Genomic DNA, 13,815 nt, shown 5'->3' on the forward strand with positions numbered 1-13,815 from the left:
TTTTCTTTCGCTTGCAAGTGATATTTTATTGTCTGAAGACATGAAAGATATGCAGTGAGCGGTGGATTGCATGATGCATTGAAAATTTATGTAGCAAAGACCAAGATAACTATTTTTAATAAAGAAAATTGAATAAATATAATAACCTGTACATAAATAGTGAAAAAATTGAACAATTAGGTAAATGTAACTTGTTAGCTAGAATATTTTGTAAACTGGAATATAGGAAAATAACAGTACCACCTCTTTTTCTTGTCCACAATATGTATCGGCCAGAAACCACTCTCATTCAGATGAGAGCGATGATCTCCACCTATCTTTAATTTTAATGAAAAGCTGGTTTGGTTTTTATGTCATTCCTTGTGACTACATAAGAAGTTGCTCTTGTATGATGTTCTCAAGAAGTGTGTGAGGTAAAACAAGAAGAAATAGGGTCAAGAATGAAACACTGCTGGATGAGTGATAATAAAACTGTAGAAGTGATTGAACAATACCTAAAATGTTATGGTGAAATGGTTTTTTTTTTCATATACAGTGGTACCTTTACCTAAGAACTTTTCTAGTTAAGAACCGGGTGTTCAAGATTTTTTTTGCCTCTTAAGAACCATTTTCTACTTAAGAACCCGAGCCCAGAAAAATTTCTCAGGAAATTTGAGAGCGGCATGAAGGCCCGGCCAGTTTCCTGCCATTCCCCCTGGGTTTGTCTCTCTGGTGCAGTGTATGGGAGGCATCCTCACGCCGGGTGTATGGGAGGCGTGTGCTCCTCCTAGCCGCCTCAGAGACCTTTTTTTTTTTTTTTAAGTCTTAAAGTTTTGGATTTTTTTGATTCCCCTCACCTCACCTTCTTCCTTCGGCAGTGACTGTCCTCCTCTTCTTCTTCTTCCTCCTCCTCCCACCCAAATTCTGATTCCTATGGGAATCTACTTACAAACTTTTCTATTTAAGAGAGAGAGAGATCTAGAGAAATAGTGATAGTGGCGATTTACGCTACAAACACAAAACAGAAACAATTCTACAAAAAAATAGCTGAACAGTTAGCACATATACAAAAAGGGGACATTTGTATCATTGGGGATTATAATGCAGTGAGTGACATTAAAAAAGATTTTAAATCTATGAAGAAAAAATTGAAAAATAGAAAAACACTGCCATCAGAATTCCAGGAAATAGCAAGGGAATATAGATTGGTAGATATTTGGAGACAAAGACATCCATCTGCCTGGGAATACACTTTTTACTCATCGCCCCAAAAGTCGTGGTCCCGAATAGATATGATCTGGACAGACCAAAATTTTGGGAAATTAATCCACGAGATTGAAATAGGCCCAAACATATGGGCAGACCATCAACCAATATTGATGAAAATTAAAATACCGACCCCAGGACAACACCGTTGGTCCATAAACCAGCTATTATTCCAAGATCAGGATTATATTAAACATATTAAACAAGAACTCAAGCTATTCTTAAGAGACAATTGGAATACTGACACCACTATTCAGAACATCTGGGATACAATAAAAGCATTTATGAGAGGGATAACAATAGCTTACCTAGCAAAAAAAAATAAACATAAAGATAGGAAATTAGACGAATTTAAGAGTAAACTAAAACACTTAGAAATAGAAGCTCAAAAAGACCTCCAAAATGGAAAAATAAGAGAAGAGATAGACACAATAAAACACAACATTAATCTAATAATACAAGACCAAATTGTCATAAAATTAAGGAAGACCAATCAATACCAATTTGAAAACGCGAATAAAATAGGTAGATGGCTTGCTTATAAACTAAAAAAACAGGAAGAAGAGCGATACATACAAACTTTAGAAGATAAAAACGGGGAAATACAACATATACTGGGGGGGGAAAAGAACATAGCAGTGGAATACTATGCCCATTTGTATCAAAAGGAAGAAACAAATCAAGCCCAATTAAATAAATACTTAGAGGAAGTGAAAGTACAAAAGATAGCAGAATCAGATGAAACTATACTAAATAAAGAAATAACCATATCAGAAGTTGAATACGCAATAGCTAAACAAAAGAACAGCAAAACTCCAGGCCCAGATGGGATACCGGCCGAATTTTATAAAGAGCTAAAGGAGTCTTTACTTGAAATTCTAGTAATAATATTTAACGAAGTATTAGGAAAAGGTTTGCTACCGACATCTTGGACACAAGCCTTAATAAGTTTAATCCCGAAAGACCCGGGGGAAAAAAAACACATACAAAATTATCAGCCAATATCCCTTCTCAATGTTGATTATAAAATCTTTATGACAATAATAGCCGAAAGACTCAAACCAATCTTAAATAAAATAATAAAAGAAGATCAAAATGGCTTCCTCCCAGGTAGATACATAAGAAACAACACAAGAACAATACTCAACACTTTAGAATATTACGAGACACATTCAGAAAAACAATTAGCACTAATATTTTTGGACGCCCAAAAGGCTTTCGATAACCTAAGATGGGAATTTACTCTTGAATTAATTTAAAAAATGCAATTCGGCCCAAAAATGATAAAAATGATTCAAACTATATATAACACCCAATCAGCTCAAATAATACTTAATGGTGAATTAACGAGGTCTTTTCAAATCTCAAAAGGAGTCCGACAAGGATGTCCCTTATCTCCGCTTCTATATATTTTAGCAGTAGTAACACTACTAAATCAAATAAGAACCAATGCGAGAATCACAGGTCTCACGACAAAAAAACAGGAATTTAAAGTCCAAGCTTACGCAGATGACTTAGCATTTATTTTGGAGGACCCAATAGAAGCAGGGGAATATCTATTGAGAGAAGTTCAAAGATATGGAGAGGTAGCTGGTCTAAAAATCAATAAACAAAAAACCAAAATCATAACCAAAAACATGAACATCAAACAAGAACAGGAACTAGAAAAAATTTTAGGAATTCAAATCGTCAAAAAAGTAAAATATCTGGGCATAATACTAACTAAAAGGTGTGGCACAATTCAAAAGGATAACTATGATCTACTTATCAAAAAAACAGAACAACAGTTAATTAGGTGGAATAAAATTCACATCTCGTTATCAGGGAGGATAGCTACAATTAAAATGTCTATCTTACCTAAATTTTTATATTTATTCCAGACTATCCCAATAAAATTGAACAAAAACTTTTTCACCAAAATAAACACAACTATTTCAAAATTTATCTGGGCGGGGAAAAAACCAAGGGTGAGATTTAAAGCTCTACAAGACAGAGTAACACAAGGCGGATTTGGACTACCAAACTTTCAAGTCTACTACGAAGCATCGGTTCTTCTATGGGCAAAAGAATGGATAACCCTCCAAGACCAGAGAACTTTGGCTTTGGAGGGACACAACATTCTACAGGGTTGGCATAGCTTCCTATGGAATGAAAAAGAGAAAATACCAGTATATTTTAGAAACCACATGATCAGGGACTCCTTAATAAATGTATGGTTAAGAATTAAAAAAGAACACTACTCCAAAATCCCTAGGTATTCCAGCCTTGAAGCCCTTAGACACCCTAATTTATTTCAAATACAAAAAGTGCTGAATTATAATCACACATTAGATGAGAAAGGAGTTATAAAATCTAGACAACAACTACAAAACCAAAATATCAATATTGATTGGTGGTCCTATGCTCAAATTTTGACGAAATGGAATAAAGACAAAAAGAAAGAAGGAATACAAGAAAAAGATAGTATAATTGATAAAATATTATTAGGATATGAAAAAAAAATTATAACCAAAATGTACAATTATATAATGGGGTACACTATGGAAACTGAAATAGTAAAAGATAATATGATTACTTGGGCCAAAACTATAGGTCATAACATCTATATAGAACAATGGGAACAAATGTGGAGAAACCTGAAAATTACTAAATCAATACCATACAAAGAAAATCTACAAAAAATGTTTTATAGATGGCACTTACCCCCAACTAGATTGGCTAAGATCTACCCCAACCTAAAACCAAACTGTTGGAGATGCAACAGCATAACTGGAACCTTCTATCACCTATGGTGGACATGCCCACGCATAAAAAAACTATGGAAAAAAATTCAAACATGGATACAACAAATCACAGCAATTTCATTAAAACTTAGACCAGAAATATTCCTCCTGGGCATAATGGATTTGGAAAATAAAAAAGAAGACCTATACCTAATACAGCATATAATTACAGCTACAAGAATCACAATAGCACAAAATTGGAAAAAAGACAATACACCAAGTGAAAGAGAAATTATTTAAAAAATTTATGGTTGTGCAGAAATGGATAGGCTCACCCAAAAACTTAAAAATAAAGAAGATTCGAGATTCTATAAGAATTGGGAAAATTTTTACGACTGGGTAAAAATCAAAAAACAAATGGAGAAAGAAAAAAAAAGACAAGGAAACAACACAAATTGTAGATCAAAAATACATTAACGGATAGTGGAGAAACCTTTATAGTGACATAACATAAAACTCTGAACGGTTTTATCGGATTATTATGAACACCTTGATCAACCCAATATGACTTTATCTCAAGTGTAATCTAGAAATGTATTGATAAAAATAAAACAACAGAAAAACAAAAAACAACAAAAACCGCAGGACCCATATGCCGCCCAATTAGTAATTTAAAGCTTTCAGAACTGTTACAGTTCACTGGGGGGGGAGGGGGAGGGAAGGAAGAGTCAGAGGACTTAAATGATAACGAATTTTCCATAATTGGTTCTGGGTTTGATATGTATACTGACTGGATAAAGTTCAATTGAACAGAATAATTATATTACACTTGCGAGTATATGTTATCATAATGATGGCAATTAAGAGATATTTACTCTTCCTCCCTTTGTACATACTTTTCTTTTTGTAAACTAATAAAAAATATTTTTTTAAAAAAAAGAACCTGGTCACAGAACGAATTAAGTTATTAAGTAGAGATACCACTGTACTATAGATCAGTGATAGCGAATCTTTTTTTGGTGCCAAAAAGAGCATGTGTGGTAGGTGAAAAAAAATGCCCAAATAAGCAAACCGGAAGTTCAGGAAAATGCATTTCCAGTTTGCCCATTGTGCAGTTTTATGCACTTCAGAAAGTTAAGGGAAGCTTCCTGATGCTCCAGGGTGCAAAACACAGCACAATGGGCAAATCGGGAGTTCGTAAAATTCCCTTCCATTTTCCCTTTTGTGCTATTTTTTTGCACGCTGGGGCTTCACAAAGCTTTCCTGAACCCTCCGGAGTGCAAAAAACCCCAGCACAATGGCAAAATGGAAGTTCATTTTTCCAAACTTTCAGTTTGTCCATTGGGTGATTTTTTTTTTACCTCCGGGGTTTCAGGGAACCTTGAAGGATCCAGAGGACGAAACGGCCTTTCCCAAGGCCGAAAATCATCGGAGCTGATACAGGGTAAAGTTTCACATGCCCTCCGATACAGCTCCACGTGCCACCTGTGGCACACGTGCCATAGGTTCACCATGATGGCTATAGAAGGTTGGAATTGATTATCTCTTGAAAAAGTGAGAAAAATGTATGAAGCAGTGTACAGACATGATAGAATCAAAGACAGAAAGATAAAATGGATGGTTCAGGTATAAACTAGATTTTTCTATGTTTCCTTTTGTTATGTCTTTAATAAATTATTTTTACTCCCTTCTTGCACTGTACATAAGCTGGTTTAAGAATTTTTGTAATCCATTTTAGAAGCCATAGTGGAAAGGCAAGATATAAGGAAGCGATGGCTGTCCATGAAAATATTCAAGCATGCTTATTAGCATGAGTTCTTCTATTGTTATTTCTTATTTTACTTAAAACATTGCCTTAGCTTTAATGACCTTGTCTAGCTTCCTTTTGCTGCAACACACCTGCATTTTAATCTGGAATTGTGTTGTTTAGAGTGGGTCTTCTACATAAAGGGCGTTGCATTGCTACTAGCCAAATGCGTTAAATTTAACTCCAGATATCTGGGATTTTATGCCTTCTTCATCTTGATTCAGTTATAAATTACATAAGAATTTTCAAAAGATCTTTCAGCATCACTGTTGCAATAAATAATAATCATGTATTCTTCTAAACTATACATGCTTTTTCTTCTTACCAGCCACTTAAATACAGCAGTAAGAAGATGTACTGCCCAACATTTGTCAGATGTTGTAGAGCACATGGGACCAGGACGTATATTGTCTGGAATTAAGGATATAACTGACAAGATTTTGTCTGCTGTGGCCAAATTTGTCCAGGATGGTTCACAAGAAACAAGGTGAGCAGAGCAGAGAGTGAAGGGAAATGCTGAATGGCATGATTTTTTTAAATAAGCAGGGATGTGAACATATTTTACACCCTGATTTGTATGAAAACCTAGGTTTCTACCTTAATTCTTGAAGAAATATCAAGCTGGCATGACAAATCAAAGAAAAACTAAGAATTCCAAAAGGTGTTTTCAGGTTTGAAAATTTATCTCATATAGGAAAACACTGATTTAAATTTCTGTAGTTTCTTACTGACATAGATTTTTATAATTATATATTTTTCCAAAATATTGATGTGGGAAAAAATAATAAAAAATGAAAAGTTGTTGCATACAGTATTTCGTTTCTATCACATTAATGAATTAAGACCTTCTGCTTAAGCAGTTGCATTTATGGAAAATAATAATGTATAATCTATAATATAGATTCCCACATCTGATACTACTGTGTGTATTCAGATTTGTTTGGAGATTATTATTCTCATTTCACAAACTAGTAAATAACGACATATGTCTGTTGATTTTCAAGTATGCAAGAATGGTAGAAAGAGAATCACATATCACTCATTTTTTTCCTTAGATATTCCAGATTTCTGCTTTCTGGCATCTCCAGAAAGCAGAAATCTGGAATATCTAGGGGGGGGAGAGTCAAATTATCTAATAGTTGTACGACTGCATCCTAAAGCAAGTACATTTAGTAATGAAATTTTGATTAAGTTCATGAGTATATGTATTAATAAAACTGATTTTGTGATGTTTGTAGATACTATGGGCGAAAAATGCTTTTCACTTTGATGACACATACGGACTTCGATAAAATGCTTGAAAAGCATGTGCTGCCAAAGGACTTGCCTTATGTTAAAGAGACAGTCAGCAATTTGCGTCAGAAGGTATGTTAAAGAGCACTCCAAAATAAGATTGAATAAAAGTAAGCCACAAATTCCTATTAATCTAAGGAGTGATACAAAATGAACATGCTGCTATGTGGCTTGGATAAATTTACAATAACATTTATGTTTTAAAAGTGCAATATTTCAAGTATCATTATACCTCTCTGTCTTTTTATTTAAAGTTCTTTTTCCAGTTTTCTTTAGCAAATGTATGTTATTATTTTTCTATGAGAAACGTTTTTTCAAATAATGTCTTTTGCAGTCCCTAATTTAAAAGATAGTTATGCTTTTGTTATTTAATTAGAATGTGTTAATATTTGAGATCTATTAAGGCTGAACACCAACTTTGTAGCGCTTGGATTTCAATATGAAAATATGTTTTGAGTCTTGAAATTCCATCAAGTTCTGTTTTAGCACAGAGGAATCTTTAAATCAGGGGTCCCCAAACTTGGCAACTTTAAGACTTGTGGATTTCAACTCCCAGAATTCTTCAGCCAGTTATACTATGCTGGCTAGAGAATTCTGGGACTTGAAGTCCACAAGTCTTAAAGTTGCAGTTTGAAGACCTCTGCATTAAATGATTTCATTAAGCCTATTTTTTATGAGAAGCATGTAAACTGTTTTTATGAGAACATTTTTCATTTATAGTTTTACATTTTACATTTACTTTTTTCCTCTACTTTCTCCTATGTTTATGTATTTAAAAGACAAGAACCTATATTTTATAAACATGCTCTTCTTTCTTGATGTTATTGTATTAGAGATAAATGAAGATATGAAGTAATATAAACAGAATTGAAATAACAATTTTTAAAAATTCTTGTTACATAATTTCAGGGACTTGGGGAGATGCCAATAGTTACACCGTCAGCCAAAGGAAGGCGTTCCCATACTGGCAACATAGACAATTCAAGATCAAACATGTCACGCGAAGTACTTAGTGCTAGTGACAGGTATGGTTGTCCCCTCCTACTTCAAATAAATAGTATCTTTCAGATGTTGCAAATCTAAAAGAAAATATTTATTAAAAGATTTATACGGTTGCTATGTATAAACAGGTGTGATAGATTTTCTTGCTCTTGTCCAGTATAAGTGGAAAATTGAACATGGATTTTGTTTGTAAATTAGGCATAGAAAAGAATGAAACAAATACCAAATTAACATTTCAGAACTTACTTATGTGCATGATATGATTCCTTCTTTTTTAATAATTAAATTGTCAGGTTTTACGTATTTTGTTTGTGAGAAGTCAAAAAGTTAAATGAAAATTCCCTTAAAATTTACCTGAAATTTTTAAAAAGCTGGTTTGTCAACTGTTGACACTTTATTAAAGCAAAGCTTGTAACTTAGTTTTTTAAAAATAATCCAAGTAATATAGTTATTTTCAAAATAGCAGTTTTCTATAGTAGATGGTTTTTCATTTAATGCAATTGCTTATGGTTTCACCATAATCACTACTTGATCTGAAAGCTAGAAATATTTTCAAGATCAATGAAAAATTCTTCAGTTGAGACATTACACCCTAAATTGAGCTTTCTGGATTTGTAGTTAATACATTTTCAAGTCTCTCTTTCTCACTTAATTTTTATATGAATTATTGTTGTATTAAACTTGCAGTAATAAGTACACTTCTTTGTATTCATGTTACAAATAGACATTTTAAGGATTTGATTTCTAGCCCACATGAAAATAATGTTATAATTGACCTGATCTCTATAGTATCCAAGAAATCTCAGTTGTTGTTTTTCTTTAAGAAGTTAATAAATTTAATAACTTTAAATATATTAAAATAGTACAGTACATATATAGAAAGATACATGGACTATGTACTGGGCTATATAGGAAATTGGACTATTGTCAGGCCGAAGCCATCCTGTAGAGTTAGAGACTTTGGCCTGCCACAGCAGATTAGTATTAGGGGGACTGGGATGGGTAGTTGCATGAGAGGGAAAGTTACTAGCCACAACAAATTCCTTTCTTAGAGTCCAAGGTCATCTTTTGTTCTGCATCACCTAAAGTAAAGAGTTAGTCGGTGGAATCCCTGCACTCAGACTGGTCCTCACGATGAACTTGTGGGTGTGGAGATGTGGGATATGAACCTTAATCTGGCTGGGGTACTGGAAGGAAGTTAGTATCGGAATGGCAATGGCATGACCAACATGGTTCTCCTAAAAAATCAAACCTTTGATGAGAGCATTGGACTGGAATCTGATTTATTTCTCGGATGCTATTTTAGGCACTGACAACTATACAATTACAGAATGGTCTCATTATTTTTTCAACAGAGAAATTAGAGAAATACGTGACATATCCAGGAAATTAGTTCCTCGCAATGCTTTGGAAAGTGCTGAATATGTAAGGTTTATAACAACTTTACTGAATGCAAAAGATTTCCGTGATCGAATTAATGGAATTAAACAACTGTTAGCAGACACAGAAAACAACCAAGACCTTGTTGTTGCGAATATTGTGAAGGTAACATTATATAGGTTACAATAGAACCTTCAGAGTTCAGAATTCAGAAAATAGGCAAGAAATCACATAGGTGATAAATTATGCTATTTACACTGAAAAAATGTAATATAAATGCAAGAAATAAATAAGGAAAAATAAGTAAATCACTAAGCCAATAGATAAAATCATAGTTATAATTGAAGGGAGGGAGCAAAGATTGAAAAAGAAGCCTTATATGTTATCAGAACATTGGTCCATGCAGCCCAGTATTGTCTGTTCTGGCAGCAAGAACATGTCAAGAATGTCATTTTGAATTCTATTCCCTGACCTTAAATAATATGAAGAAAGGAGAATTATGTAGAATATATTTCATGTGTTACATCTCTCATACTGCAGCTGTCCAGAATATATTTTGCCAGTAAGCAGAACCCTCCTGCAGGATGTATTCTTGGTAGCCGCAAGATGATAGGTGCAACAGAAGAAAAACTATTGACATAATTAAGGCATGACTTTGTCATAAAACATTTGATAAACTTAAGAAATAAAACTTGCCAGTACCTTGGCATTTTTCTGGCCAACATTAAACAACATATTTTTATTCTAGAATTAAATTTTAGTCTTAAGATGTTTAAAAACTATTTTATTATACTACATAAAATAGTTGAGAAGAAAAAAATATAAATAGTTAAAACAATATTAATATATTGAAACTTCAAACTTAGTAATGGTGAGAATACAAAATAAAGGAAGAGATGCCTAGAAATGGTAAACAGAACACCTCCAAAAAGTATATTCTTGATTCTTACGTCCTGATAGACTCCAGATAGTAGATATATTGCCAAGAAAAACAAAGGTATCTTCAGGAGTTGGAATAATATGGTCTTAATCGGGGCTCCTTAACGTGGCAACTTTAAGACTTGTGGACTTCAATTCCCAGAATTCTCCATCCAGCTATGCTATGCTGGTTGGAGAATTCTGAGAGTTGAAGTCCACAAGTCTTATATTTGTCAACTTTGGAGACCTCTGGTCTTCATGGTTGTTACTTCCAAATTTTAGACTTGAGTTACTACGATTGCTGTTGTCACCACTGTTCCCTGAAAGCTGCGCGCATGTGCACGCGCGCACCCCAAAATACCCGCGCGCGCACCCTTTTTCACGGCCGTGCGCTCCCCATCCTCCTGCCAGCCCGCGGTGGGGGCTGGGGCGGGGAGGCGCCGGCAGCAGAAGGGAAGGGAGCCACGGCCTCCACGGCCTCCCCACGTTGCCTTCGGCCCCCTCGGCCTTTTGGCGTTGCCCCCCGCCCGCCCCCTCTGCTCCTCCGCTGCCTCTTGCCTTTCGGCACGGCTCCTCCCGCACCCGGAATGCACTCCCTGCCCGTCTCACCTTTGCTGAGAGCACTTTCGTCCCGGGCTCTCAGCAAAGGGGTTGCAGGAGAGGTGCGGCAGGCGTTCTCTCAGCGGAGGCCGGCGAAGGTAATACTCAATGTCGGGGGCACGCGGGCGGTTGAGCGCGCACCCTATCTCCCTGCTAGCCCGCTCGGAATATTCAAAATGAGAAAAGCCTTCGCCGGCGAAGGCTTTTCTTATTTTGAATATTCTGAGCGGGCTAGCAGTGGGGTAGGGAGCGCGCGCAACCGCCCACGCCCCCCCGACATTGAATATCACCTTTGTCGGCCTCCGCTGAGAAGAACGGAGAGAGAACGAGAGTGAGTGAGAGCTACAGACATCAAGATAGAGAGAAAGTGAGAAAGAGAGAGAAAGGGAAAGGGGGGAGAGAAAGAGATAGCAAGAGAGAGAGAACAAGAGAGAGAAAGAGTGTGAGAAAGAAAACAAGAGAGAAAGAGAGAGAGAGAAAGAAAACAAGAGAGAGAAAGTGAGAAAAAGAGAGAAAGAGGGGGAGAGAAAGAGAGAGATGAGAGAGGAAGGAAGAGAGTGAGAGAGAGGAAGAAAGCAAGAGAGAGAGACAGAGAAAGCAAGAGAAAGAGAAGAGTGGAAGGAAGAGATAGAGAGAAATGATAGAAAAAAGGGGAGAAAAGAGAAATGAGAAAATGATTGAGGCAGAGAATGACAGGAAAGAGAGAGAAACAGAGAGAGAAGTGACTCTTGATTTAAATCATATGGTAAAAGCACTTAAATAATAACAGAGGAAAAAAACCAAGCCCTCACCTGTTTTTATTAATAGTTATGTTTTTGGTTTTGCTGGTTGATTTAGTTTTAATGGTAATGGATTTTGATTTTTTTTAAATTATTACTGGTAATTTCTTTTAATAAAAAAGAAAGGATTTTTTTCTTATTTATTTATTTATTCATTCATTCATTCATTCATTCATTCATTCATTCATTCATTCTTCTATGCCGCCCAGTCCCAAAGGGACTGTCGCTCAGACACTATACTTTTCCGCCCACACCGAAAAAAAATTAGAGGGTACATTGGTTGTCACCTTGGATCATTTTATTTCCAGTGGCAAAATCATAGCAACCCATTCAACTCTCCCCAAACATTATCTGAAGTGTTCAATACGCACAGTAAACCTTTTTGTTGTATTAATTTATGATTACAGTATAAGAAAATAGTTTCATGTTACTCAAAATGACTTTCAGGACAGGGCAGTTGAAGCTCATTGTTTCAGAGGCTACATAAATAACTTTAATTACATCATCTTGTACAAATGAGCCAGAGTTCACTTATTCAAAAGCTCCAGTATGTTGAAACTTAAAATATTGAACTAGAAATGTTTCAGTTGTCTCTTTGTTAAATATACTGAGATAAAATTCAATTTTTACAAACACTTTAAACATAGCTTTGGCAGAATTTTGTTGATTCAAATATTATGATACTCAATTTAGTCAGAAAAAACATTAAACTACATTTTAAAACTTCTGGTAAAATAATAAGATATTCATGAGTAATATGTCAATATTTTCCATATATATATTACAGTATTAGTAAAAATGATAGTTGCATGAATCAGGTCCCTCATCAGCCTTGCAGTGAAGCAAAATAACTATTAGGTGGTACGTAAATATAAATACATTATGCTCTGTAAACAACATTATATAAACTATTAGGTGGTACGTAAACGTAAAATAGTTATATAACTATTAGGTGGTACGTAAATATAAATACATTATGCTCTGTAAACAACATTATATAAAGTATGGAAAATGAATGAGAAAAAAAGGGGGGGAAAGGAAAATCAAGAAATAAAAAAGAAAGTTGGCTAAATCTAGTTTAGCCCAGCATCAATCATAGTATTTCTCCATATTTTTTAATGCAAATTATTTCTACTTTGTCCTTATATCATGCATTTTGTTAAACCCATATTATTACATTGCAAAATAAATTGCCTTAAATGAGCAGATTAATCAGCCTAAGTATCATTGTTTATTATCTATTTCTTTTGTGTGATATTTCTTTGTTAGATATTCTTTAAACTGTTGGATCTCTTTTGGAGTTCAAACTCCTTGAATAGTTGGAGATTTTAGGTATTCTTGAGCAAAGAAGCATATTGGCTAAAGAACTTTAAACTGGTTACATGAGTTATATGTCCTTGATTTGCTATCCTTTGGCTCAGTGTTTCCCAACCTTTTTTGAGTCGCGGCACATTATTCATATTTTCAAAATCCTGGGGAACATTGAAGGGGGGGGGCGGGCTAAAGAAAAGTTTGGACAAAAAAACCCTCTCTTCCTCCCTTTCGCTCTATTTCTCCCTCTTTCTCTCTTTTCCTTCCTTCCCTTCTTTCTCTCTCTCCATCCCTCTTTCTTTCTTCCTCTTTCTTCCTCTCTTTCTTCCTCTTTCTCTCTCCCTCCTTCCCTTCCTCTATGTCTTTCTCTCTCCCTTGCTCTGTCTCTCTGTCTGTCTCTCTTGCTATCTCTTTCTTGCTTTTTTCTCTTTCTTGCTCTCTCTCTCTTTCACTGTCTCTTGCTTTATGTCTTTTTCTTTCTCTTTGCCTCTCTTGCTATCTCTCTTTTTCTTTCTCTCTCTTTCTTTCTCTCTCTCTCTCTCTCTCTGCCTCTCTTGCTATGTCTCTCTTTCTCTCTTGCTGTCTCTCTTTCTTTCTTTCTCTCTCTCTCTGCCTCTCTTGCTATGTCTCTCTTTCTCTGTCTCTCTCTCTGCCTCTCTTATATGTCTCTCTTTCTCTCTCTCTCTCTCTCAGCTGACTGCAAGCGGGAGCCCTGACGGCGGCAGCTGGACGCCGTATATGCCAGGCCCGCAGCGCC

The 13,815-nt window shown here is 35.3% G+C and overlaps 1 protein-coding gene across 7 annotated transcripts in view; it reads left to right on the forward strand.

The window, feature by feature from the left end:
* Positions 1-13,815, forward strand: part of TOGARAM1 (TOG array regulator of axonemal microtubules 1) — a 42,412-nt gene that overhangs the window by 24,163 nt on the left and 4,434 nt on the right. For all 7 annotated transcript variants that reach the window (XM_070748669.1, XM_070748677.1, XM_070748698.1 and 4 more), the window contains 4 exons: positions 6,104-6,262; positions 7,014-7,140; positions 7,978-8,093; positions 9,426-9,615. In XM_070748669.1, coding sequence (XP_070604770.1) covers positions 6,104-6,262; positions 7,014-7,140; positions 7,978-8,093; positions 9,426-9,615 — 592 coding nt within the window. The remainder of the gene's footprint in view (positions 1-6,103; positions 6,263-7,013; positions 7,141-7,977; positions 8,094-9,425; positions 9,616-13,815) is intronic.

The sequence above is a fragment of the Erythrolamprus reginae genome, chromosome 1 (assembly GCF_031021105.1).
Source record: "Erythrolamprus reginae isolate rEryReg1 chromosome 1, rEryReg1.hap1, whole genome shotgun sequence".
In the NCBI taxonomy this organism is placed as follows: domain Eukaryota; kingdom Metazoa; phylum Chordata; class Lepidosauria; order Squamata; family Dipsadidae; genus Erythrolamprus; species Erythrolamprus reginae.